The sequence below is a fragment of the Elephantulus edwardii genome, unplaced genomic scaffold (assembly GCF_000299155.1).
Source record: "Elephantulus edwardii isolate Elephantulus edwardi_28Jun2011 unplaced genomic scaffold, EleEdw1.0 scaffold00017, whole genome shotgun sequence".
In the NCBI taxonomy this organism is placed as follows: domain Eukaryota; kingdom Metazoa; phylum Chordata; class Mammalia; order Macroscelidea; family Macroscelididae; genus Elephantulus; species Elephantulus edwardii.
This window is the reverse complement of record NW_006399767.1, coordinates 16,711,841-16,734,258: the sequence shown is the minus strand read 5'-3', so window position 1 is coordinate 16,734,258 and position 22,418 is coordinate 16,711,841. Positions and strand designations below refer to the sequence as shown.

At 46.1% G+C, this 22,418-nt stretch overlaps 2 protein-coding genes across 2 annotated transcripts in view; both read right to left on the bottom strand.

The window, feature by feature from the left end:
- Positions 1–222: 222 nt before the first annotated feature.
- On the bottom strand, positions 223–12,349 carry TREML2 (triggering receptor expressed on myeloid cells-like 2). Its single transcript, XM_006882153.1, has 5 exons — positions 12,292–12,349; positions 10,409–10,729; positions 6,862–7,243; positions 5,428–5,570; positions 223–314 (listed from the first exon to the last, which is right to left on the bottom strand). The coding sequence occupies exons 1-5, from the start codon at positions 12,347–12,349 to the stop codon at positions 223–225; spliced, it is 996 nt and encodes a 331-aa protein (XP_006882215.1).
- A 55-nt stretch (positions 12,350–12,404) lies between these two features.
- LOC102871829 (triggering receptor expressed on myeloid cells 1-like) overlaps positions 12,405–22,418 on the bottom strand; it is a 31,680-nt gene continuing 21,666 nt past the window's right edge. The window contains exons 4-5 of the mRNA XM_006882152.1: positions 12,515–12,645; positions 12,405–12,464 (exon numbers count right to left, since the gene is read on the bottom strand). Of these exons, the coding sequence (XP_006882214.1) occupies positions 12,405–12,464; positions 12,515–12,645 (191 nt within the window). The remainder of the gene's footprint in view (positions 12,465–12,514; positions 12,646–22,418) is intronic.

Below are 22,418 nucleotides of genomic sequence, written 5' to 3'. Positions count from 1 at the left end.
CTGAGAGCAAATCCTTGATCAGAGGTCCATACTTGGCCCAACCTCCCCTGAAGGATTGTGAGGCAGGGACCCCCCCATAGAGAGGATCCCCTCTTTGTACCTATAGCCAGGATATGCCTCAGTCACCACACCACACTGCCCCCCTTCTTTGTCTCTCCTTCATGTGGTCCCCTTTACCCATCACTTCACCTCCTTCTCTTCCCCTGTTCTGGACCCCTGCCCTCACCCCTGCCCCTCACCTGAGGCCAAGAGCACCAGAATCACAAGAACTAGCTGGTATGTGGTGTCCCAGGCCATGGGGTCCTCTTCTCGAACTGAGGTAGAAGCAGAAAAGCGAGGGGGTAGGGGAAGCTCTGAGGAGAAGGAGCCAGAGGTTGGGTCTGGCTCAGCCTCGCACCCCCAGAACATCTGGTCTGAAGAGCTGAGAAAGACAAGGTCTCAGGTGGGGAGTGGGAGGGCAAGGGAGTCTTTGGCCTCTATGTGGACTCTCCAGCTCCAGACTCTTCACTTTTCCCTTGGGCTGCTGGAGACTTCAGGAGACCCTGTGCTGTGACTCGGCTATCCAATCTCTTCCTCATTGTTAGCTTCTTCCGTACTGGGCTGGGGCAAAAAGGGTGTGAGAGCTCAGGAGGAAACAATGGTGAAATTAAAGCTCTCTCCTCATTCTCTCTCCATCACTTCCTCCCCAGCCTTAACTTCCTCCTCTGTCACCCCTCAATCAAATAAAGCGGGGGCTGGAGGTGCGTGCTGGAATCATGCGAGGTCTAGCCAGGGTCCTCAGCTGCTCTTATGCCCTGGGGTGGTCAAGTCTCTTAGCCAAGTTTCCCAATGGTCAGTGTTAGGTTTCTCCCCTGGACTGTTTCATGAACACTGGAGAGACAAGGAGAGAGGTGCTAAAGATGGAGGTTTAGAGGAGGTCTCTAGCAAAGATGGGAAACAATAAAGGCAGGACAATCAAGGAGCTTAGCAGGCTCATGGGAAGGGAAGGCAGAGGGACCGGGCAAGGCTAGAAGGAAAGGAGGAAAAAGGAGAAAGAGAAAAGGGTCCCAGCTGCAGGTAATGTCTGTAACTCAGCTCCCACCAACATAATCACTCAGTGAATACTTACTAAAAAACTATATTAGTTAGATACTTAAAAATGCACACATTGCATAGGGCCACGGTTGTAAAATGGGACTGACATCAGGGTTGAGGGAAGACAGAAAAGGAGGGGAGGAATGATGTATATTGCCTTGAAACAGATGAGGGAGAGAACTGTTTAAAAGGGATATATGAATGGGTATTCTTGTCATTACAGAAGTCCAGAGTGAAGGCTGCATAGTGGAGTGGACTTGGGGGGTGGGATTGCATAACAATGAAAGAGTTTTTCTTTCCTTTCAAGGAGAAGAGTGAATTGGGGTGGAGGGGGTGGGTAGGGTGAAAAGTGCAACAATGAATGACTGGAAAAAAAAACCCAAAAATGCACACACACACACACACACACACACACACACACACACAAAATTAGAGGCATTGGAATGTGGTGAATGCAGTTAACCTCGCCGGCTTTTACAAAATGGAAATTACTGCAATGGTTAATAATAATACTACTACAGTAGGTGAATGACAGGAAGTGAAGACCACAGCTGTTTGCAATTAATATGCAAGTAATAAAGGAAATAGGCCATGCTGTACAAACTCAGTGTTGAATGTGGGTTCGGAGGAGCAGACTCCAGGATGGAGATTGGCTTAGGAGTCTCCAACTTATTTTGGGGCAGCACCTTGGGAAGGAAGGGACTAGCAGGATTGAGGAGAAGTCAGGCTGCAAGATGAAGAATAAAAGCAACTCAGGACATTTTTGGGAAGTGTTCTAGAGTTAAGGTGACCCTTGTAATGTCCCTGAGTTGGCAAGGGGACCCTGGGCCTTTCTACTCTGAGTCACAACATCTTAGACTAACATCTATATGAAGCTTTCATATGAAGCTCCTTGTAGAGTCTAGCAAGTCACAGATCCATGGATCAGACCTGAGGAGAGGCACCTGCTGACTCCTGGAGTTGTGGTGGTTGATGAAAGCAAGATTGGCGAGTAAAGCAACAGGCTGCTGGTTTTGGAGGCGGATGAATCCAAAGTAAGGAGTTAAGGCAAGCCACTGTTTCCAAGTCATCTGTGGGAGATGAGTCAGATTTGGGATCTAGATTTAATAAAAGCAAGAAGAAGTTGCCAGAGGTCTATAGATACTCATTTTTGTTGTTATGTGCAATCAAGTCACCTGTGATTCACAGAGATCCTAGGCCACACCTGAATGAGCCTCCCTTTCAATTGAGCAAATCTCATCATGCAGATTATTTCATTGTGAGGTCTTATCAAGGAAATTATTACATCTTAACAGCCAAACCAGAGACCCAGAGGCTTATAGGAAGTCAAGTTGACATCAAGCCTTAGCCATCACACATAGCAGTGGAGGGGGAGTAGACTGCCCTGGGAAGGGGCCTCTGATCTTGGTGAGGGGGCTCTGACCTTGGTGAGAGGACTCTGACGTTGGTGAGAGGGCTCTGATCTTAGCGCAAGGGCTCTCATCTTGGTGGGGGTCTCTCTGCAGCTGAGGCTGTGTTCTCTGCAGCTTAGGCTGGGGCTGAAAGTTAAGGGCCTCTGGACACGCCTCCCAAAGCAGCCAGGAAAGAAGTCCATCATTCCTGACAGCAAAGCACAGAACCCACGCTGTCCCCTTCAGTCTGGAGTGAGAGATATCATTTTTCATCATTTAGGAAAATGACAACCCTAACAGGGCAATGTGCCTGCCCCGTGCGTGTGGGATACCCTTGATCTGCCCACATAACAGAGCACATGTCCTTTATAAGGGGACGTGTGCTTGTCTTGCCCTGGTGGCAATCTGTACATCCTAAGGGCATGAGGTCTTCTTGTCCTGCTTCACACAGCAGCATGTATAATCAACCACCTGGGAAGTGGTTGTGGGGGGACTTTAACTCACCTCCACTCTCCCTTTTTCTATTGATGAAACACAGTCCAAGAGGTCACACAGAGATGGGGAGCTGAGTTGGGAATTTGAGCACAGGCCTTGATTCTTTACTGGCTCTGATCCAATAAAGCCTGATTGCAATAAAGCCTCACCTATAGGTTACAGCTGTGTGTTCCCGACACCCACACAATGAGCAGGGAAGGAAGAGGACAAGTTAGAGAGCAGGACCCCAAAGTACTAAATGTGGCTCGTAGGAAACAGAACACTCGGGCCAAAGAAAGGTCTCGAAGAACAATAATGAGGCATTTATTCGGTTGCATAGTCCTGCTGTTATTTGGTTTTCATCTTGACCATAAACTTGAGAGGTAGGAATTAGTCCTCTATCACAGAGAGGGAGGAAAGAGACCCAGATAGGGTTAGTGGCTTGTTTGGGGTCACATAACGACAGGATGGTGTCACTGGATCCCAGTCTGCACCCACTCCTTGTCTCTTCTCATTGGACATCTTGCCTGAAGGCAAGACAGGCTGCCAATGGTGCTGCCGGGGGGGTTGACTGGAGGTGAGCTCCCTGGCTGAGCAAAGGCCCTCCTATCGACACACCCTCTACATGGGGAGGAAGGCTCCCTGCTGAGTGTTTGCTGGTGGAGATGTGTGTCACCGTGTACGTGCATATATGTGCCCAAGAACCAGATCCATCAGTTCCTCAGCCGGCTTCTTCCCTTCTCTTACCCTCTCCTGGACACAGGAAAGAAGTGCTTACATCATTCGTTGTTTGTTGTTGTGTACCACAAAGTCAGAACTGACCTGTAGCTGACTCTCCAGTGGCTTTTTCTGAGGCAGTTAATTACATGGAAAGAGAATGCCCATCTTTCTCCTAGCTGGTGGATTTGAACTGTGCACCTTTCTATTGGCAGTGTAATTCCTTATCACTAAGCCTACAAAGCTGCCTAAAATCCCTTCTTCTCGCCATACTTCCACAGCGAGGCCCAGGCTCAGAGTCGAGAGGAAAGACAGAGATGCCACCTCTCTCCCAGGTGTTGTCTCCTGTTGCTCAGGCTAGGAGATAGTCCTCCCTGGTGGGAGAAGCCTGTCCATCTTCTCCAGCCTTCACTTCTGGGCATGGGGGCCAGTGGTCTGGGCTCTAGAGGTAGAGTCTGATGTAGGAATTGGTGGAGCAGCAGATTCTTCAGCCAGAGGACCCTAGGCTACAGGTGGCTCGAGGTTCCTTCTCCCAGCCCCCTGCCCTAGGCCAGTCTTCTAGACTGTGGTTAGCCCTCAGTGGATGCTGGTGTGTCATAAGGAGGCCCTGCCTCCTCAGAGGACCGTGAGTCCTTAGAAGGGGACCACTTGGAACCTCTCTCTGTGGCGTGAACCCACTGCAGATTCAGGATCTCAGGTGTCCCTAGATGTGGGCTCTGCTGGGGACCTCAGGCCTTTCAGAAGCTCAAACCTGGATCCCAGGGGTGGAGAGTGAGCCCCAGATTCAACCCCTGCACTCAATCTGAAGAGAGGCTGGCCCTGTACCTGGGGGTGCTATCTCAGAGGAAGTCATGAGGAAGTGGCAGCAGTGGGGAGTGGGGGCTCACAGGAGATGAGGAACAAGCAACCACAGTGTCAAAGCAATGGCCCCACTCTGTGAATCCCCAGCACCAGTGTGTACTCCTCCAGGGCAGGGGCCATGGGACATTGACTGTGTCCAGGGCTCATGAGCCTGACTCTTTCTTCCCCACGCTCACAAGGGTCCCAGGCAGAAAGAGGGGCGCCCTGATAGTCAGGGGTTCTGAGGTAGACAAAGTCCAAGCCCTACCTCTAAAATAGAACTCTGGACTCTTCTGTGTTCAGTTAGGTCTGGGGTCTGCTCCTCTGCATAGGATCCTTTTGGTGGCATTTCCTAGGACTTCCTGCATGGGACCTCCAGCCTGGACCCCTCCCCAGATTCCTAGGAGCCCAGGAAAGTACTCAGGGATCAGGAGAGTTGAGCATAGAGCAGATCTGCTGGTGGCCCGTTTCCGGTAAGGTCTGGTTATGGCGGTGTGCATGTCTTCACATGCCAGCCTCACTCCTGTCCAGGCAGGACCCCATCTTCATTCTTCCTCTGGACTTCTGGGGCCCCTCTGGGAGAAGTGCCCCTTGTCGGCAATTAAGTGGTGTCAGCCCAAGTCAGCTTCCATGGGGGCTCTGGTCTGAGTGTGCCCCTCCAGGGCCTAGCAGGACCATTGTACACACTGTAGCCTACAAGACAGGAAGAGGTAAAGAAAGCGGGCTCCTGGTGCAGGTCAGCTCGCCCGGGTCTAGCTCTGCCTGGTGTCTGAGTGCCATGCCACACCCTCAGGACTATGCCAAGTTGTCCCTGCTTGCTTTCCCTTGCTGGGCACCCTCAGGGTCAGGGTCCTCCTGACTGGACCCAGGGCATGGGATGTGTCAAACACACAGTGCCAGAAGGCGTTGGGAGAAGGGCGTCAAGCCCAACCTCTCTGTGCTCCGGCTAGGAAGGGGGCATACTCACTGCCCACATGTCTCCTCTTCCACAGCCCATAGAAGATGACCATGAGTACGGGCAGGGGGAAGATGGCCACCACGGCTGCCAGCACAGTGGGATCAAAATCCTGGGGCCTGCGGAGACGGGGAGAACAGCAGAGGTGAGCCTCAGTGTCCTCCGGAACCCAGGAGGAAGGCAGGGGAGACTCATGTGCAGATACCCTGGTGGCACCCCATTCTCTCTGGAAAGCCAGGTGTGGAGGAGGGGAGAAAACGAGGTTCTCAGGAGAAGCGCTTAGTCAGATGTGATCCAGGAATAACTTGGAGGCAAAGATCTTGTCCTGACAGTGCCTCACTGTGGAAAGACCCTCTCCACTCACTCCTCCCCTCAGTTACACTCCCAGTTCTGTCCAGTGAGAACCCATATTTCAGACACCCTCATTTGTGGTTGAAGGGATCGAGGCTCTCCTCACAAGGACTGTGGCTGCGTCTTCCCATGTCTGATCTTTGCAGTGAATATAGAAAGTACTGAAAGTACTGCCCCAGTACCTCATTTTCTCATCACTTCAGCACACACCAGTCCCTCCTTTTGTGATTTGCCTGAGGTCTGTTCCTTGACCTTGGAGTTCTCTTTGTCACAGAGCAGGTAGCCCTCCACCAACAGCTTCCAGGGGAGCTGGTGTATCAATATTCCAGTTCCCTCGTCCCTCAGGGGAAACACATCTGAAGGAGTTCCACACTGGGTCCCGCAGTGTCCCCAGTGGGTTTGGGACTGTGATGCAGCCTGACTGAGTAGCCCTTGTTGGCTCTCCCCCTCTGCCCGCCTCACTGCTCCATCTTTTCTCCAGTGTTCCTTCTACCCTATAAGTAACTGGCACTTGGATCCTGGCCTCAAGGTCCGCTTCTTGGAGAATTCACATTAAAGCACCCCCCGTTTTCCACTTAGTGCCCTCGAGTTGTGCAAAGAGTCAACATACTAGACTTGCTAACCCCAAACCTGCAGGTTCAAGCCAACTCAAAGACACCTCGGAAGAAATGCCTGGTAATCCAATTAAAAGAAATAAAAATCACCTGTTGAAAATTCTATGAAGCACAGTTATACCGACACCAGTAAAATCACATGTGTCAGTTAGCTCGGTGGACCTGTTTCACATCCCACTTTATGAGCCTGATCCCAGGCCTCTCTCCTCTCTACTCCACATTTCTCATGCTGGTCCCATCTCTACCCTCAGACACACAGCCATCCTTTATGTCCTACTGTGCATCCCAGTTTCCCATTTCCCACCTCGGGCTTTCCCTCTTAACAGCAGCAGGCTCCAGGTGAGTTCCTGGGACGTGAAAGGCCAAGACTTGCACCTTGAAGTCTGTTCAGGCACCAAGAACACTTATCTGGGAAAACGTCTCCCAGTCCCAGCCTCCCAGGTACCTGATGGGGGGTGATCTGCTGGTGGGGTACATTCCTCTGGTGAAGGAGTTGGTGTTTGGGGGCCCAGCCTTGGTGAGGATGAATGCTGGGCCATCAGAGGAGGGCCGGGCACTGCTGGGAGCTTCAGTAATTAAGTGGGATCCCTCAGTTCTCTTGTGTCCACTGAGAGTCATGGGGGCTCCAGTAAAGCTTTGGTCTGCCATGGAGGTTGGTTCCACAGCTTCTGGGGCAGAGGAGGGCAAGGGTCTGGGCAAAGTGAGGAACCCAGGTGTGAACAGGGTCATGTCCGTGGTGAATGGTTGCTCAAGGTCAGAGATGGGGTCTTGATCCATTGCCAAATTCATTCCACTCTTGAGGCTGTTGGACAGATGCATCTTGGGAGCTGTGGGAACAGAGAGGAAGGAATATTAGACTTGAATGTCTCAGTGCCGGAAGCAGTGGTCTAGATGCCAGAGTGAGAGCCCATCCCCTCTCCCTTCCTTAACTTCATGCCTAGGATGTTACTGTACTGAGTAACCAGGTGTGGGCTGGTCCAGAGAGTAATTCCAGGAAGCATAGACACAGTAAAGAAGGAAGAAACCAAAAGACCAATAGCCATGGAGCTGACACTGAACCAGGGTGACCTTATGTGTGTCAGAGCAGAAATGGGTCCCATAGGGTTTTCAATAGCTGATTTTCAGAAGTAAACCTCCAGGCATTTCTCCTTTTTAAAAAAAAAAAATTGAAAAAAAATTTAGGGGTAATTATGGTGACACTAATACTAAGAATTACTAAGATACTAAGAATGTGGTGACCCAATGGTAAGAAGCTGCACATGATTTGAATCCACCAGTTGTGCCATGGGAGAAGGATGAACAATCTCCTCCTATGTGATTAAATTGCCTCTGAAAACCCACTGGAGGATCACTTATGGGTCGGTTTTAACTTAAAGGCACTCAAAGAATAACAGAAGAACTATTGATGCTATGATTACTAAAGATCCCATGGATTTCCAAAAGAACAGCTATGTCTTAGAGAAGGAACAGCCAGAGGGCTCTTTGGAGGCAAAGATGATGACGCTTTGTCTCATAGACTTTGGGCATGTTGTTCAGAGAGGTTATTCCACAGAGAGGGATATCATGCTTGGGAAGGGGGTGGGGGACAAAAGAGAGGAAGATCCTTGAGCAGATGGGTTGACACAGAGACTGAGGCAATGGGTTTGAGTGTGTCCAGAGATTGTGAGGATGGCACAGGACCAGATAGGGTTCAGATCTGTTGTTCATAGGGTCACTATGAGTCGTACTTGACTCAACAGCACCTAACAACAACAATAACAACATGGCCGTGCTGTTTTCTAAACACCAAATAGAGGAATTATCCAGAAAGACCTAACACTCTCATGACCCTCCTGATGGATTTGAACCTCCAAGCTTTCTGTTAGCCGTCAAGTGTGATAACCATTTGTACCACCCAAGAGTTCCAAAGGAAGACTCAAAATCTCATTAGTCTCTCTTCATTTCCTGTTTTCTTTTGTCTCTTTGGAAATCCTCCTCATTCTTGCTGGTCAAAGAGAGTTCTATAATATCACGAGGAGCAGAGATTTCTCCCGTTGCTCCATAGCTAATGACTAGGTTCCAGAGGTGAAGACAAAGGAAATTTCAACATTTTGAAATGTCTTTGTATTTTGAAAGAAAGCTGCAATCACTTAAAGTCAGATATGGTTTTTGGAGTTTAGCCAGAGACGCCTGAACTAGTCCTGTTATGTTCAGTCAACCCAGCTTTTCACTTATCCTATTCTTTTTTCCCCCCATCCTTTTTTTTTTAATTTTAATGAACACTTACAGAGATTTTGGATTTCCATTCATTCATTGTTGCATTTTTCTCCCTGCCCACCCCTCCTCACCAGTTAACTCCTCTCCTTGAAAAGTAAAAGAAAAATTCCTTCATTGGTATACAATCCCCCCTTACCTCCCCACTATACTCCACTATGCAACCTTCATTCTGCACTCTTGGCATAACCATAACATAGCCAAGGGTGACGGAAGAGGGAGGAAGTAGGTGGTGATGGAAAGTCATCACCTGTAACATGTGGAGTCACCCAGGAATCAGAATTGACATGAGGGCAAAAATATTCTGGAGGCAGATGGGTATTTCCCCTGTTATGGACTTTAGGCATGCTGTTTAACTCTTCTGCCTTGTCTCCTATCACCCTTCCCCACAATTGATATGGACCTTTTCCATCCACACCAGGCTCCTTCACATCACAGGACCTTTGCATCCACAAGCCCTCACTTAGAATAGTCTTGGAAGCACCTAGATTTGGACAAGGCTACAGAAATCTCCTCATTCAAGATCTGCACAATGGCACCTGCCCGGGAAGCTGCTCCTTTGCTCTGGTGCTCCAGTAATTCCCTCCACCACTAGGGTACTCTCCAGCTCATCACACTGAGTTATTTTCTTAAGGACATTTGTTTGTTGCTATTCGGATGGAACTCTTTCTCTAATGATAAGCTGTTGTTGTTATTGTTGTGTGACATCAAGTCAGAACAGACCCATCACTGACCCTCCAATGGGTTTTCAGAGGTAGTAAATCGCACAGTAAAAGATTGCTCATCCTTCTCACACAGAGCAACTGCTGGATTCGAACTGCGTGCCTTTGGGATTGCAGCACAGCTTCTTACCACTACGCCACCAATGACAGGGGTTATCTCGCATGAAGCAAGACTGTTTCTTTTTGCCTGCTGCTATATTCTCAGAACTCTGGTGGTGTAGTCCCTAAGGAATTGCACTGATAACTCAAAGGCAACAAACAACTCGTTGGTGGTTCAAATCCACCAGTGACTCCAAGGAACAAAGATGGGCAATTCCCTATCATGTGATTTGCAATCTTAAAAACCCAATGGAGTGTCAGCTGTGAGTCAGTTCCAACTTGAGGGTAGTGAGCTGAGGGTTTTTTGTGGTCCTCTGATGGCCAAGTGCACAGGGCATTGAATGGGCACTGAGTCTTAGGGAGCTCTGACCGCACTAGTACACATCTAACCTGAAGGCCACATCTCTCTGGCTGTTCAAATCCACCATCAGCTGCAAGGAAGAAAGATAAGCAATCTCCTCTCATGTGATTTACAACCTCAGAAACCCAGTGTAAGGTCAGCTCTGAGTCAAATCTGGCTCCATGGTGATAAGTCGAGTTTTAAGATCTCCCCACAGCCCAGGATAGCTCCTAGCACACAGTAAAGGTTTGATAAATATATCTTGAGCTGATGACAGAATAACATAGCACTCAGAGAGTCCAGAGTTTGAATCCCAGCTCTGACACACGCTAGCTCTGTAACACTGTATGATCTCACTTTCTTCACTTATAAAGTGATGACAATAAAGCTCAAGGAGATAAAATCAGGTGTTGGCTGTAGGAGAATGCTGAGGCCTCTGTGGTGTGACAGGGTTATTATTTGCTGTAATTTTTCTAATTATGTTCGATGTGCACAGAGTGCTTCAAAACGGTGACCATCTAGGGGGCAGAGGGAGGCAGGGCAGGGAGGATACCCCCACCCACTCTAGGCCCACTCACCTTGTGACACTTCCAGCTGAATGCCCAACAAGGGGAAGAGAGTCTGGGAGTCATTCCGCATGCACCAGTATCGGCCAGAGTCCTGGTGCCGGAGAGCCACCATCGTGATAGTGACCACCTTGGCGTAAACATCGTCCTGCAGCAAGTAGTGGGGCTTCTGCACCCAAACCCGGGTGAACTTAGAGTCACATCTGTTCTTCCTGATTTTGCACCAAATCATGTCCTCCATTTGATTTTTGCGGGTTTTGTAGTGGCATTGCACAGACAGCGTCTCTCCCTCCTGGTGCTGCACTCTGGTGTAGACAATGTGGGCTGGGAGACCTGGGGAGACACGCCTTGTTGAGCAAGGTCTGGTGAAAGAGGAGGAAGGAGGCATCTTGAAACCAAAAACATAGAGTGAAAAGGAGGGCACTGATATTGCCCTGCAGTTGAGGAGCTCACTGTTTGAGGGGGAGACACTGCCCTGTCCTCAGAGAGCCCCAGTCTGAGGAGAGACACCGCCCTGCCCTCAGAGAGCCCCAATTTGAAGGGAGACACAGCCCTGTCCTCAGGAAGCCCCAGTCTGAGGGTGGACACTGCCCTGCCTTCAGGGCGTTCTAGTCTGAGGGTGAGACATGGCGGTGCTCTCAGGCAGCCCCAGTCTGAGGAACAACAAAGTGCTTCCCTCTACCATCAGACAGGCGGCTACTTAAGAACAAGCTCTTCTTTCTCCTCACCAGAATTGTTGTCTTCCGCATCTGGCTAGGAGCTCTCAGGAGGCAGGGGCTATGTGTTCTCCAACAGCCTAGGGCTCGGCTGTGTCTCCATGTCTTTAGAATAACTGTCAAATTGAGCATAATATTATCTTCTCCACTGATGGGCTATGAGACTTATGTACCAAGACACTACCTCAAATAGAATAGGTGCTCAACGCATCATTACTTTCCCAAAAATATAAGTCACCCCAGTCTTCTCGGGGTGCCCAGAACTCTGACCATCAAAAGCTGGCCCCCTGCCCCTGGGGTATTTGTCACAATTTTTAACCCAATCTCTTCTACAATAGAGGTTTTGGGTAAGGTAACATCCTCTCTGAGCACCACTTTGCTCCTTGCACACCACATCAAATGACCCAACCCAATTCTTGGCAGATTTCTCAACACAGAGGAGACACCTTTCTTCCCAGGTAGAAAAAGTTCCTGCCCTCAGGGACTCTCTGGGATCCTCTGGGAGAGGCACATGAGGGAATGCGTAAGAAAGGGTCTCCAATATTGTATTCATGTGTGTCTGTACTTCCATCCCCTCTCGTAGAGGGTTGGGAGTGGGTTTTCCCAACTCCCTCCATGCTCAGAGCTGAACAGGAAGGGGCAATTTAGTTGCCATGGCAGCAAGGGTGGCAAGAATTGGTGAGGTCCCTCCAGGAACAGGAGTAATGAGTTGTGGGAGTGGCCTTCAAGGGATTGGCTCCCCTCAGGTCAGGGACAGGATATGGCATCAGCATTCCGAGAAAAACCAGAGTTCAAAGGCTCAAGGATGAGGCAATGAGTGTTGTCAGAACCGAACAGCTTTCCTGACAAAGGCCAAGAGAAGGGGCCTCTTTTGGTGTGAGGAGACTGAAATGTTTCTCATTTGAGGCTCTGAAGAAAAACCTGGCAGATAAAGGGGCCAAGGAAAAGCATTATCTTAGCTCATGAGGCCTGAGTTAGCTTTACCTTGGTCCAGATATTAGGAGGGACCCTTCTTACTAGCCTCCAGGGCACCAACAGTGTCCTCCTTGACCACAAAATATCCAACAGGAAAATAAGGGAAAAGAAAGCAGAGGTGGAAGATACAGGCAGAGGCCCTGGATCTAGCCCATTTAGCAGCCCCTCTGCTCCCCAAGACACCCCACTTGCCCTTTCTCTCACCTGACGTGCCATTGTATAGCCATAGCAGCCACAGCAGCAGCAGAAATGTGGAAGTCATGGCTCCATCTAGTGGGGGACAGTCCCAGGGGTCAGAGCACCCCAGGAATCCAAAGTTAGGGCTCCAGGCTGATGCAGTATGATGCCACCTGGTTCTGGCTGGAGAAGGCCTGGTTCTGAGTGTGAAGTTGCCCATTTACGGAAGTGAGGAAACCGTGGGACCCACCAAGACCAGCAGACCGCAGGGGCCCACAGAGCCTATCACCCAGGGGCTCCGCAGCGGAAACAGCCCAAGAGCCGCCCTCTTCCTCAGAACTTCAGGCAGGTGTGGCTGCTCCACCCAGTTTGGGGGGCCCCCTGTTAGGAGAGGGTTCACTGGGTTAGACCCTCCCTGCCTCTGGTTCCAGTAGGACCCTTTCCTGGTCTGAGGGGATCCATCTAGAAGACTAATGGAGGTTTCAGAACTTCAGGTTTGGAATTCTCTGGAATTTTGTGGGCTCAGAGACCAAGGAAACAGGCTCTGGGGCTGGAGAAGGGTTTCTTGCAAACATACATTTATGATGAAGTTCTTGTAAACTTGTTTTCATCCACTCACTCATGAGCCCACTTTGACACCCTGCCTCTCCCTGTCTGTCTCTTTCCCAGACTCCCGGCCAGTCACAGCAATCACTCATTCTCACTCTTCCAAATACCTCTTACCTTTGAAAATGCAGCATTATTTTTGTCATAGTAGACTTATAAGAAAAATATGCAAATTGTAAGGTTCAAGGCATAAAGTTTGGGTTTAGAGAGGGACACCTGTGGTCTCTCTCTCTCACACACACATACACACACATACAAACCCCCCCCCACACAAAAAACCCAAACAAACCAAAACACACACACACACACATACACTCTGTAGCTATTCCTTATCAGCTTATTTCCATCTCTTCAACCCTTTTTAAATTTTTTGGTCTCTTGTCTCTCCTAATGTTGCCTCTACTCACCTACCAGCTCTCTCTAGTCCTACTCCCTCTCGCAGGCTTCCTAAAAGCCACAAAACAGCTTCCTCTCACCCCCTCTTCTCAAGTAACCACACCTCCGGAGCCCCTTCCTCCCTTGCTCTGGCCTCTGCCAGAATACGGGCATGCCCACTCCGCTTCCTCCTGCTTAGCCCTATCTCGCCTCTACAGCCACTCAGTTCCAGTTGAAATGACCCAGCATTTGGTCCAGGACCCCACCCACTCAGTGCCTGGGGCTATTGAACAGAAGAATGAATTTCTGACATCCAGTAACTATGTCCTCTTCTCCCCTAGGGAGAGCTATGCAGATGGACCCCAAGATTATTCTCCCCTATTCTCCTGAGCCTCCCTCCTTTTCCTTATATAAGACTTGAGTGATATATAAATCCTTACTCATGTATGGTCACCACCCGTACATTCATTTCCCCTCAGTTTCAGCACTGAGCTTGAAACCTCAGATCCTAAACCAAAGAGATTTTAGCTTTGTTAACCTCAAACTCTTATAGTTTTAACTCATTCATTTGTTCAGAATGTCTATCTGTGCTTTACTGACTATACAAAGGTGTTTGACTGTGTGGATCATGACAAGTTGTGGATGACATTGAGAACGGGAATCCCAGAGCACTTAATTGTGCTCACAAGAAACCTATATCTGGATCAGGAGGCTGTTTTGTGCAAACGGAGCAGGGGAGTACTGCATGGCTTGAAACTGGAAAGGGAGTGTGTAAGGGTTGTATTCCCTTTCAATACCTGTTCAATCTATATGCTGAGCAAATTATCCAAGAAGCTGAACTCTGAAGAGGAGTGTGGCATCAGGATTGGAGGGAGACTCATCAATAACCTGTGTTATGCAGATGACACTTTACTTGCTGAAAGTGAGGAGTACTTGAAACACTTGTTACAGAAGATCAAGAAATGCAGCCTTGGGTATGGATTGCATTTCAATGTCAAGAAAACAAAGATTCTTCCCACTGGACCAATATGCAATATCATGATGGATAGAGAGGAGATTGAAACTGTCAACAATTTCATCTTGCTTGGATCCATAATTAACACCTTTGGTATGAGCAGTCAGGAAATGAGATGTATTGCATTGGGAAAATATGCAGTTAGGGCCCTTTCCAAATTATTGAGGAGCAGTGATGTCAGTTTGAAGACTAAGGTGCATCTTATTTAGGCAATAGTCTCCCCAATTACTAGCTATGCAACCGAGATCTGGACGGTGAATAAGGAAGATAGAAAAAGAATTGATGCCTTTGAGGTATGGTGTTGGAGAAGAGCACTGAATATCCCAAGGACAACCAAGAAAACAAATAGATAAGTCTTGGAGATGGTGCAGCCAGAGTGCTTTTCGGAGGTAAGAATGATAAGGCTTCACCTCACATACTTTGGACATGTGACATGATGTTGGGGAGGGTGGAGGATAAGCGAGGGAGACAAAGACCCGCAACCAGGTAGATTGATACGGTGACTGCTGCAAGGGGCTGTTGTGTGTCAGGAAGTGTGAGGTTGGTGCAGGGTAGAACAGGGTTTAGATCTTTTGTTCATAGGGCTGCTATGAGTCCTGCTCTACTCAGCAGCACCTTTGAGCTGTGGTGCTGGAGAAGAGCACTGAATGTACCATGGACTGCTAAGAAAACAAACAGGTTCATCTTGGAGAGGGTTAAACTAGGTTGCTCCTTCAAGTCAAGTATTCTGCGGCTTCATCTGACATACTTTGGACATGTTGCAAGGAGGGACCGATCCTTGAAGAGGGACATCATGCTTGGGAGGGTGGAGGGACAGCACAGGAGGAGAAGACCCTCTATTAGGTGGATTGAGTTAGTGACTGGGGTAATCAGGGCGAGGATGTTGGAGACAGTGCGATTGGCACAGGACAGAGCAGGGTTTAGGGCTGTTGTATAGAGGGTTGCTATGAGTCGCAAGCGACTCGACGGCACATAACAACAACAACAACGACGACAAAATTTTGTTATTGTTGAGTCATCTCCAATTCATGGTGCCCCCAAGTGCCAGCTGATCAATAGGATTTTCAAGGCTGTATGATCTTTTTGAAATAGATCACCAAACTTGGCTTCTAACATGCCACTGGGTGAGTTTGAACTCCCAACCTTTGTTAAATGCTTGAAGTCAAGTTCCAGCAAGTGATTCTGGACAAAACTAAAGAAATAGTGAAAAGATCAATGGATGTTAATGGTTGGAGGTGAGGATGGGAGATAAAGGGAAGGAAGGAAAGATGACAAGGCGGAGTACAGGGCATTTTAGAGTAGGGAAGCTATTCTGAGTGATGCCATAAAGATGGATATATCATGTTGTGCATTTATTGAGACCCATAGAACCGTACAACACAAATGATGAATGCTAACATACCAATAATTGGTTCATCAATTGTAACAAATCTATTACATCTCAGGAAGATGTTAATAATAGGCAACTATAGGCAGCCGTCAACTCTGGTGGCCTAAGGGCCAGAAGCTGTGCTGCAATCCTTGAAGACACACAGTTCGAGGCCACCAGCTGCTCCACAGGAGAAGGATGGGCAATATCTTCCAGTGCGATCAACTGCCTCTGAAAACCTGCTGGAGGGTCCCACTAGGAGGGTCATCAATGGGTCAGTTCCTGCTCAACTCTATGGTACACAGCAACAACGTTGGTGGTAGGCCTTTGGGAACTCTCTAATTTCTAATTTTTCTGTAAATTTAAAACTTTTCTGAAGTTAAAGTCTATTTTTTTGTTTTGGGGTTTTTGTTGTTGTTTCCTGTATACTTTAAAATATTTTTATTTTATATTGGTTTGCTTTTGAAGTTCATATACACTGTGTTTCATACTATCCTTCATTTACATTGTGTTTCGTACAATCATTTCCACTGATTATGTTTTATAAGATGAATCACCATTGAACTATGCCCATCATTACTCTGTCTTTCCAGATCCCAGATGGATCTTTGCATTTCCTTTACCCCTCCTTACTCTACCCACCAGTTTGTGCAAGCCTGTGATTTCGCCCCTGCCCATCCTCACCGTTCTCCTCCTTCCTCCGCCACCTTGGATACTCTCACACATTTTACTAGTTATCTATTTCTACAACAATGGTCTTACTCCATATTTATCCTTATGAGGTAAGGTCGTTCACACAGCATAATGCTTTTCAGTCTCTCTCACATTAGGTAGTAAATTTTTAAATTATTGCTCCTGCATGCTGCATAGTATTCTGTCATGTGAATTTACCACAATTCCTTAATCAGTTCAATTGTGGTTGCACATGTGGGCTGCTTCCATGTTCTTGTGGTAAATAATGCTGCTGTGAACACTGGTGTACAAATCTCTGTTTGTGTCTCAGTTTTAATTTTCTCGGAGTATATTCCTAGCAGTAAAATAGCTGGGTCATGTGGAATTTCCATGTGCAGCTTTTTGAGAAAACAACAAACTGCCTTCCATAGGAGTTGTGCCATTTTATAATCCCACAGTGTATGAGAATTACCACCTCTCCATGTCTTCTCCAACATTAATTGTTTGCTGTCCTGTTAAAATTTGTTATTGCTACTGGGATGATATCTCATTGTGGTTTTGGTTTGCATCTCTTTTATTGTCAGTGGTTTGGGGCATTTCTTCATGTGCCTCTAGGCCATTTAATATCTTATTCTGTGAAGTCTTTCCATGTTTTTTACCCATTTTGTAATTGAGTTATCAGTCTTTTTCTTGTGGAGGCCCTGTAGTATTCTGAAAATTTTTGTTATGAGACCCTTATCTGAAATTATATTGACAAATGCTTTTTTTCTCATTTGGTAAATTTTCTCTTCACCCTGTTGGATAAAGTTTTTTATACACACAGAGATTTAATATTTAGAAGGTCCCATTTCATCAATTTTATCTTCTCCTGGTTTATGTCAATAAATTTGGTGTTTGTTAAAAGCTTAAAGGAGCTAATTAGCATTAACAATTAGCTTATGTTAGATGGATCTTGGCTGAAAGCAGGGAGTACCAGAGGGATGTCTATCTGTGTTTCATTGATTATGCAGAGGCATTTGACTGTGTGGATCACAACAAACTGTGACTGACTCTGAGAAGAATGGGAATCCCAGAACACTTAATCGTGCTAATGCAAAACCTATACTTGGACCAGGAGGCAGTCGTCAGAACAGAGCAGGGCAACACTGCATGGTTCAAAATTGGGAAGTGTGTACACTACGGATGTGTTCTATCTCCATACCTTTTCAACATATATGCAGAACAGATTATCCAGGAGGCTGGGCTCTATGAGGAGAAGTGTGGCATCAGGATTGGTAGAAGATTCATAAAAAATCTGCTTTATGCAGATGACACAACCCTGCTTGCTGAAACTGAGGAGGACCTGAAGCGCTTGCTGCAGGTCAAGGACTGTAGCCTTAAATATGGATTGAGGCTCATTATAAAAAAGACAAAGATTCTCACCACTGGACCAGTTGGCAGCACCCAGATGGATGGTGAAGAGATTGAGATTGTTAACAGCATTTCGTTTGCTTGACTCCACAGTCAACACTCTTGGCACCAGCAGCCAGGAAATTAAAAGATGTATCACGATGGGAAAATCAGCTGGTAGGGACCTTTCCAGAGTACTAAAAAGTAATGATGTCACTGTGAAGTCTAAGGTGTGCCTGATACAAGCCATGGTCTTTGCATTCACTTGCTATGCATCAGAAAGTTGGACAATGACTAGGGAGGATAGAAGGAGCATTGATGCCTTTGAGCTGTGGTGCTGGAGAAGAGTATTGAATGTACCATGGACTGCCAAGAAAACAAACAGATTCATCCTAGAGAGGGTGAAACCAGGCTGCTCCTTGGAGGCAAAGATTCAGAAGCTTTGTCTGACATACTTTGGACATGTTGCAAGGAGAGACTAGTCCTTGGAGAGGGACATCATGTTTGGGAGGATGGAGGGACAGCACAGGAGAGGAAGACCCTCTATAAGGTGGATTGAGTCAGTAACTGGAGTAATGGGGGTGGGTATGTTGAAGACAGTGAGACTGGCGCAGGACAGAGCAGGGTTTAGGGCTGTTGTACATAGGGTCGCTGTGAGTCACAGACGACTTGACAGCACGTAACAACAACAATATTCCTTAATTGACTTGTTTCAATTAACAGATGCAGCCTTGAATGCACTCACCAGTCTGTGCCAGGAAATTTGGAGGACAGTTGTCTGGCCAACAGTTTGCAAGAGTTCTTTATTTGTTCTCATTCCTAAGAAGGTGATCCAACTGAATGTGGAAACTATCAAACAATATCATTAATATCACTTGTAAGAAAAATACTGCTGAAGATCATTAAAAAACAGCAAGAATAGTACATAGATGGGAAACTTCCAGAAGTTCAAGCAGGATTTAGAAGAGATAGTGAAACTAGGCATATCATTACTGATGTCAGATGGATCTTGGCTGAAAGTAAAGCATACCGGAAGAATGTCTATTTATACTTTATTGGTTATGCAAAGGCATTTGACTGTGTGGATCCATAACAAGGTATGGCTAACATTGAGTAGAATGGGAATCCAGAGCACTTAACTGTGTTAATGTGAAACCTATACTTAGACCAGGAGGCTGTTGTGTGGACAGAGCAAGAAAACACTACAGCTGTTCATGGTAGACACCATCTTGGTTATTCACAGCATAGGCACTTTATGACTAGTCAATGCCTAGCTCTTACTGGCCTTTAGCTATTTTGACTATCACTCTGGCCTTTTCTTGTTTTATCAATGTGATAGGCTCTTCTATTCTCTGAAATATTTATCTTTCATTCAAGGTGGGTTTTCAAGTTCTTCAACTTGATTTTTTTCCTTTTCATGCTATGAGTGTCCTTACGTGTCAAACAAACAGGATAGTTGACTCTGATTGTCAGACATTTATGGACAAATCACTTTGGAGTAAGTCTCCTGCTCACATTTTGAGTTGCTGGATATATGCAATTGCAATTTTAAAGGCATCTAATTTTTTATTTTCAATCCTAGAAATCCTTCAGTTTCTGGTCTATGATATAGTGTGTGTGTGTGTGTGTGTATGTGTGTGTGTGTGTGTGTGTGAGAGAGAGAGAGAGAGAGAGAGAAGTAGCGTGTTCAACTAATAATGTGTTCAACTAAAAAGTCAGTGATATTAATTCACTAACTGATCTTTGGAACAAACATGAATAGTTTTATCCCATAAAAATTTACGACCTCAATTTGCACATGAGTAATTATGGAAGTTCTCCAATGATTCTTTCAACAAATGTAGTCAATCTGATTCCTATGCTGTCCATCAGGTGAAGTCAATGTGTAAACTCATTGTTTGTGCTTTTTAAAAAAGGTATTCTCATTGAAAATACTAAAAAAAAATACACAGACTCAGAAATCTGATATCGGGTCATCTTGAGTTGGAATTTACTCAATGGCAGTGAGTAATTATTTCAATCCATTTTATATTTTTTATAATTCTACTCTCCTTTTTGCTGCAATGGGCTCTTAAGTGTTGGAAAGTATGAGGATGGTGTAGGATAGAACAGGGTTCAGATCTTTTGTTCATAGGGTTGCTATGAGTCATACTTAACTCGATGGCACCTAACAACAACATCTCTCCTTTTAAGAGATCTGGAGAGACAGAAGACTGATGAGATTTATCCACTATCTTGTTCAGTTTTTCCCTATGTATTTCAAATACTAATGGCACTGAAGAAAAATAGTTCAAGCTGCTCTGAAGGCACTGTTGTTGTTGTTGTTATTGTTATTATTACTTGCCATCAAATCACCTGTGACCCATTGCAACCCTAGGTACAACAGCTCTGAACCCTTCCCTATCCTGAAGCTCGTCTCGCTGATTCCGACACACCAACCCCCATTGCCCCAGTTACTGTAACAACCCATTCATTCAGGGTCTTTCTCTCCTGTGCTGTCCCCTCCACCCTTCTGAGCAGGATGTCCTTCTCCAAGGACCAGTCTCTCCTGACCATGTGCCCAAAGTATGTGAGACAGAGCTTCAAAATCCTAGCCTCAATGGAGAAACTTGTTTTCACCCTCTCCAAAACAGACTTATTTTTCTTGGTGGTTCATGGTATATTCAGACTCGTATCCAGCATCACAGCTCAAAGGCCTTGATTCTTCTTCTATCATCCTTAGTCTTTGTCCAGCTCTCTGATGGAGTTATTGTGAAGACCATAGCCTGAATTAGACTCAACTTAATCTCTAGACTGACATGGTTGCTTTTCAGCACTCTGGAGAGGTCCCTGACAGCAGATTTTTCCAGTGCAATTTGTCTTTTGATTTCCTGACTGATGGTGTTAAGAGTGTTGATTGTGGATCTGAGCAAGCTGTAATAATTGTTAACATCCTCAATCTCTTCTCCATCTATTATGGTGCTATTATAATTGGCCCAGGGATGAGAATCTTTGTCTTCTTGATGATGAGCATCAATCTATATAGAAGATTACTTGTCTTTGACCTTCCACAGCAAACGCTTCAGGTCCTCCTCAGTTTCAGCAAGCAAAGCTGTGTCATGTGCATACTGTAGGTTGTTGATGAGTCTTCCTACCATCCTAATGCCACACTCTACATAAAGCCCAACTTCCTGAACGATCTGTTTAGCATATAGATTGAAAAAGTAAGGAGGCACTACCAACAATAAATTTCAGAAACTGAAAGAATACCAATTGAGATTTAATAAACAGATGCAGCACTGAATGTGCTCACATGTGTATGCCAAGAAATGTGGAAGACAGTAGCAGCCTGGTCAGCTACCTGAAAGGTATCCATGTGTACACCGTTCCAAAGAAAGATGATACAATATGATGTGGAAATTGTTGATCAATATCATTCATATGATTTGATATGATCAATTCATGCAAGTAAAATCTTGAACAAAATTAGTTAAAAACAGCTGAAACAGTACATTCACAGGGAACTGCCAGAAGTTAAGATGCAGAAAAGAGTAGAGAACGTGAGACACTGAATGGATCTTGACTGAAAGAAGAGTGTGGTTTTAGCCTAAAAGTTGGCTTTTTTTAGCCGTTGCAATTAGCCCCCTCTTGTCTCTGGCTACTTTAACAGCAGACACATGGTCTTGTAAACCAGCATGGTCTTGCAAATCAGCAGCAGCTATGGGATTAGGATAAAAGAGTGCTTCCTACATTGGTTAGCAAAACTTGTGGCAGCAAGACTTGAGGGAGACTCTGGTGGTAGAGAGACTGTGGCATTGCTGTGAAGAAACCGTGGAAGATGAAAACAGAGGAGGTCTGAGACAAAGGCCATAGTTAAAGGTTTTTGCTGTTCCTGCCAATGCTTGAAGGAGAAGCTGACTTATAACTGCTTGAGGCAAAGCTTGCTGTATGATTATTTGGATTTGGCTGTTGAACTGAATGAAACTAGAGCCTGGACTAATTGAGGAATTGTGTCTTGGAACTTGCACTAAAACCCAGACTTGTTTTGGGTGATATTCTTTGCCCTGCCCACCCTCTAACTTACTTCCCTAATAAACCCCATTCTCACTACCACAATTGTGAGTCTGTGAGTCAACAATGAATAAATGAACTTTTGCTGCTGGGTCTCTAAAGGCACCGTGGGGCTGGGCTCTTTACCTGCTTTCTGTTCTGGGACAGTGAGGGGCTATGTTATTTGCACTCCCTCTGGCTCTTTCAGAAAGATGCTCATGTCTCTGTGCTACCATGTCCTGTTTTCAGCTCTGCAGACAAAGAGAATATCAGAAAGACTTTTACTTATGTTTAATTAATTATTCAAAGATGTCTCACTTAAAAAATAGGGATGAGAGCTGTGGTGGGACATCAGGAAAAGAAAGAAAATATAATAAACACTGCATTGGAATAAATGAAGTGAAGGTGAATTTTAAATGAATGAATGATCAGATATTATGTGTATTATAAATAACAATCTGGGGGGAAAACATATTATGTATTGAGGGTGAGTAAAAGGTAGAAGGAGTATGTATAAATGAAAAAACAATTTCTTTGTAAACTTTCATTCAAATCACAATGAAAAAAAATAAACCATACACTTCATCAAAGAAGACATTCAGATGGCAAACAAACACATGAAGAAATGTTCAAAATCCCTAGCTCTAAGAGAGATGCAAATCAAAGCAACTATATCATTTCACCCCAGTAAGAATAGCA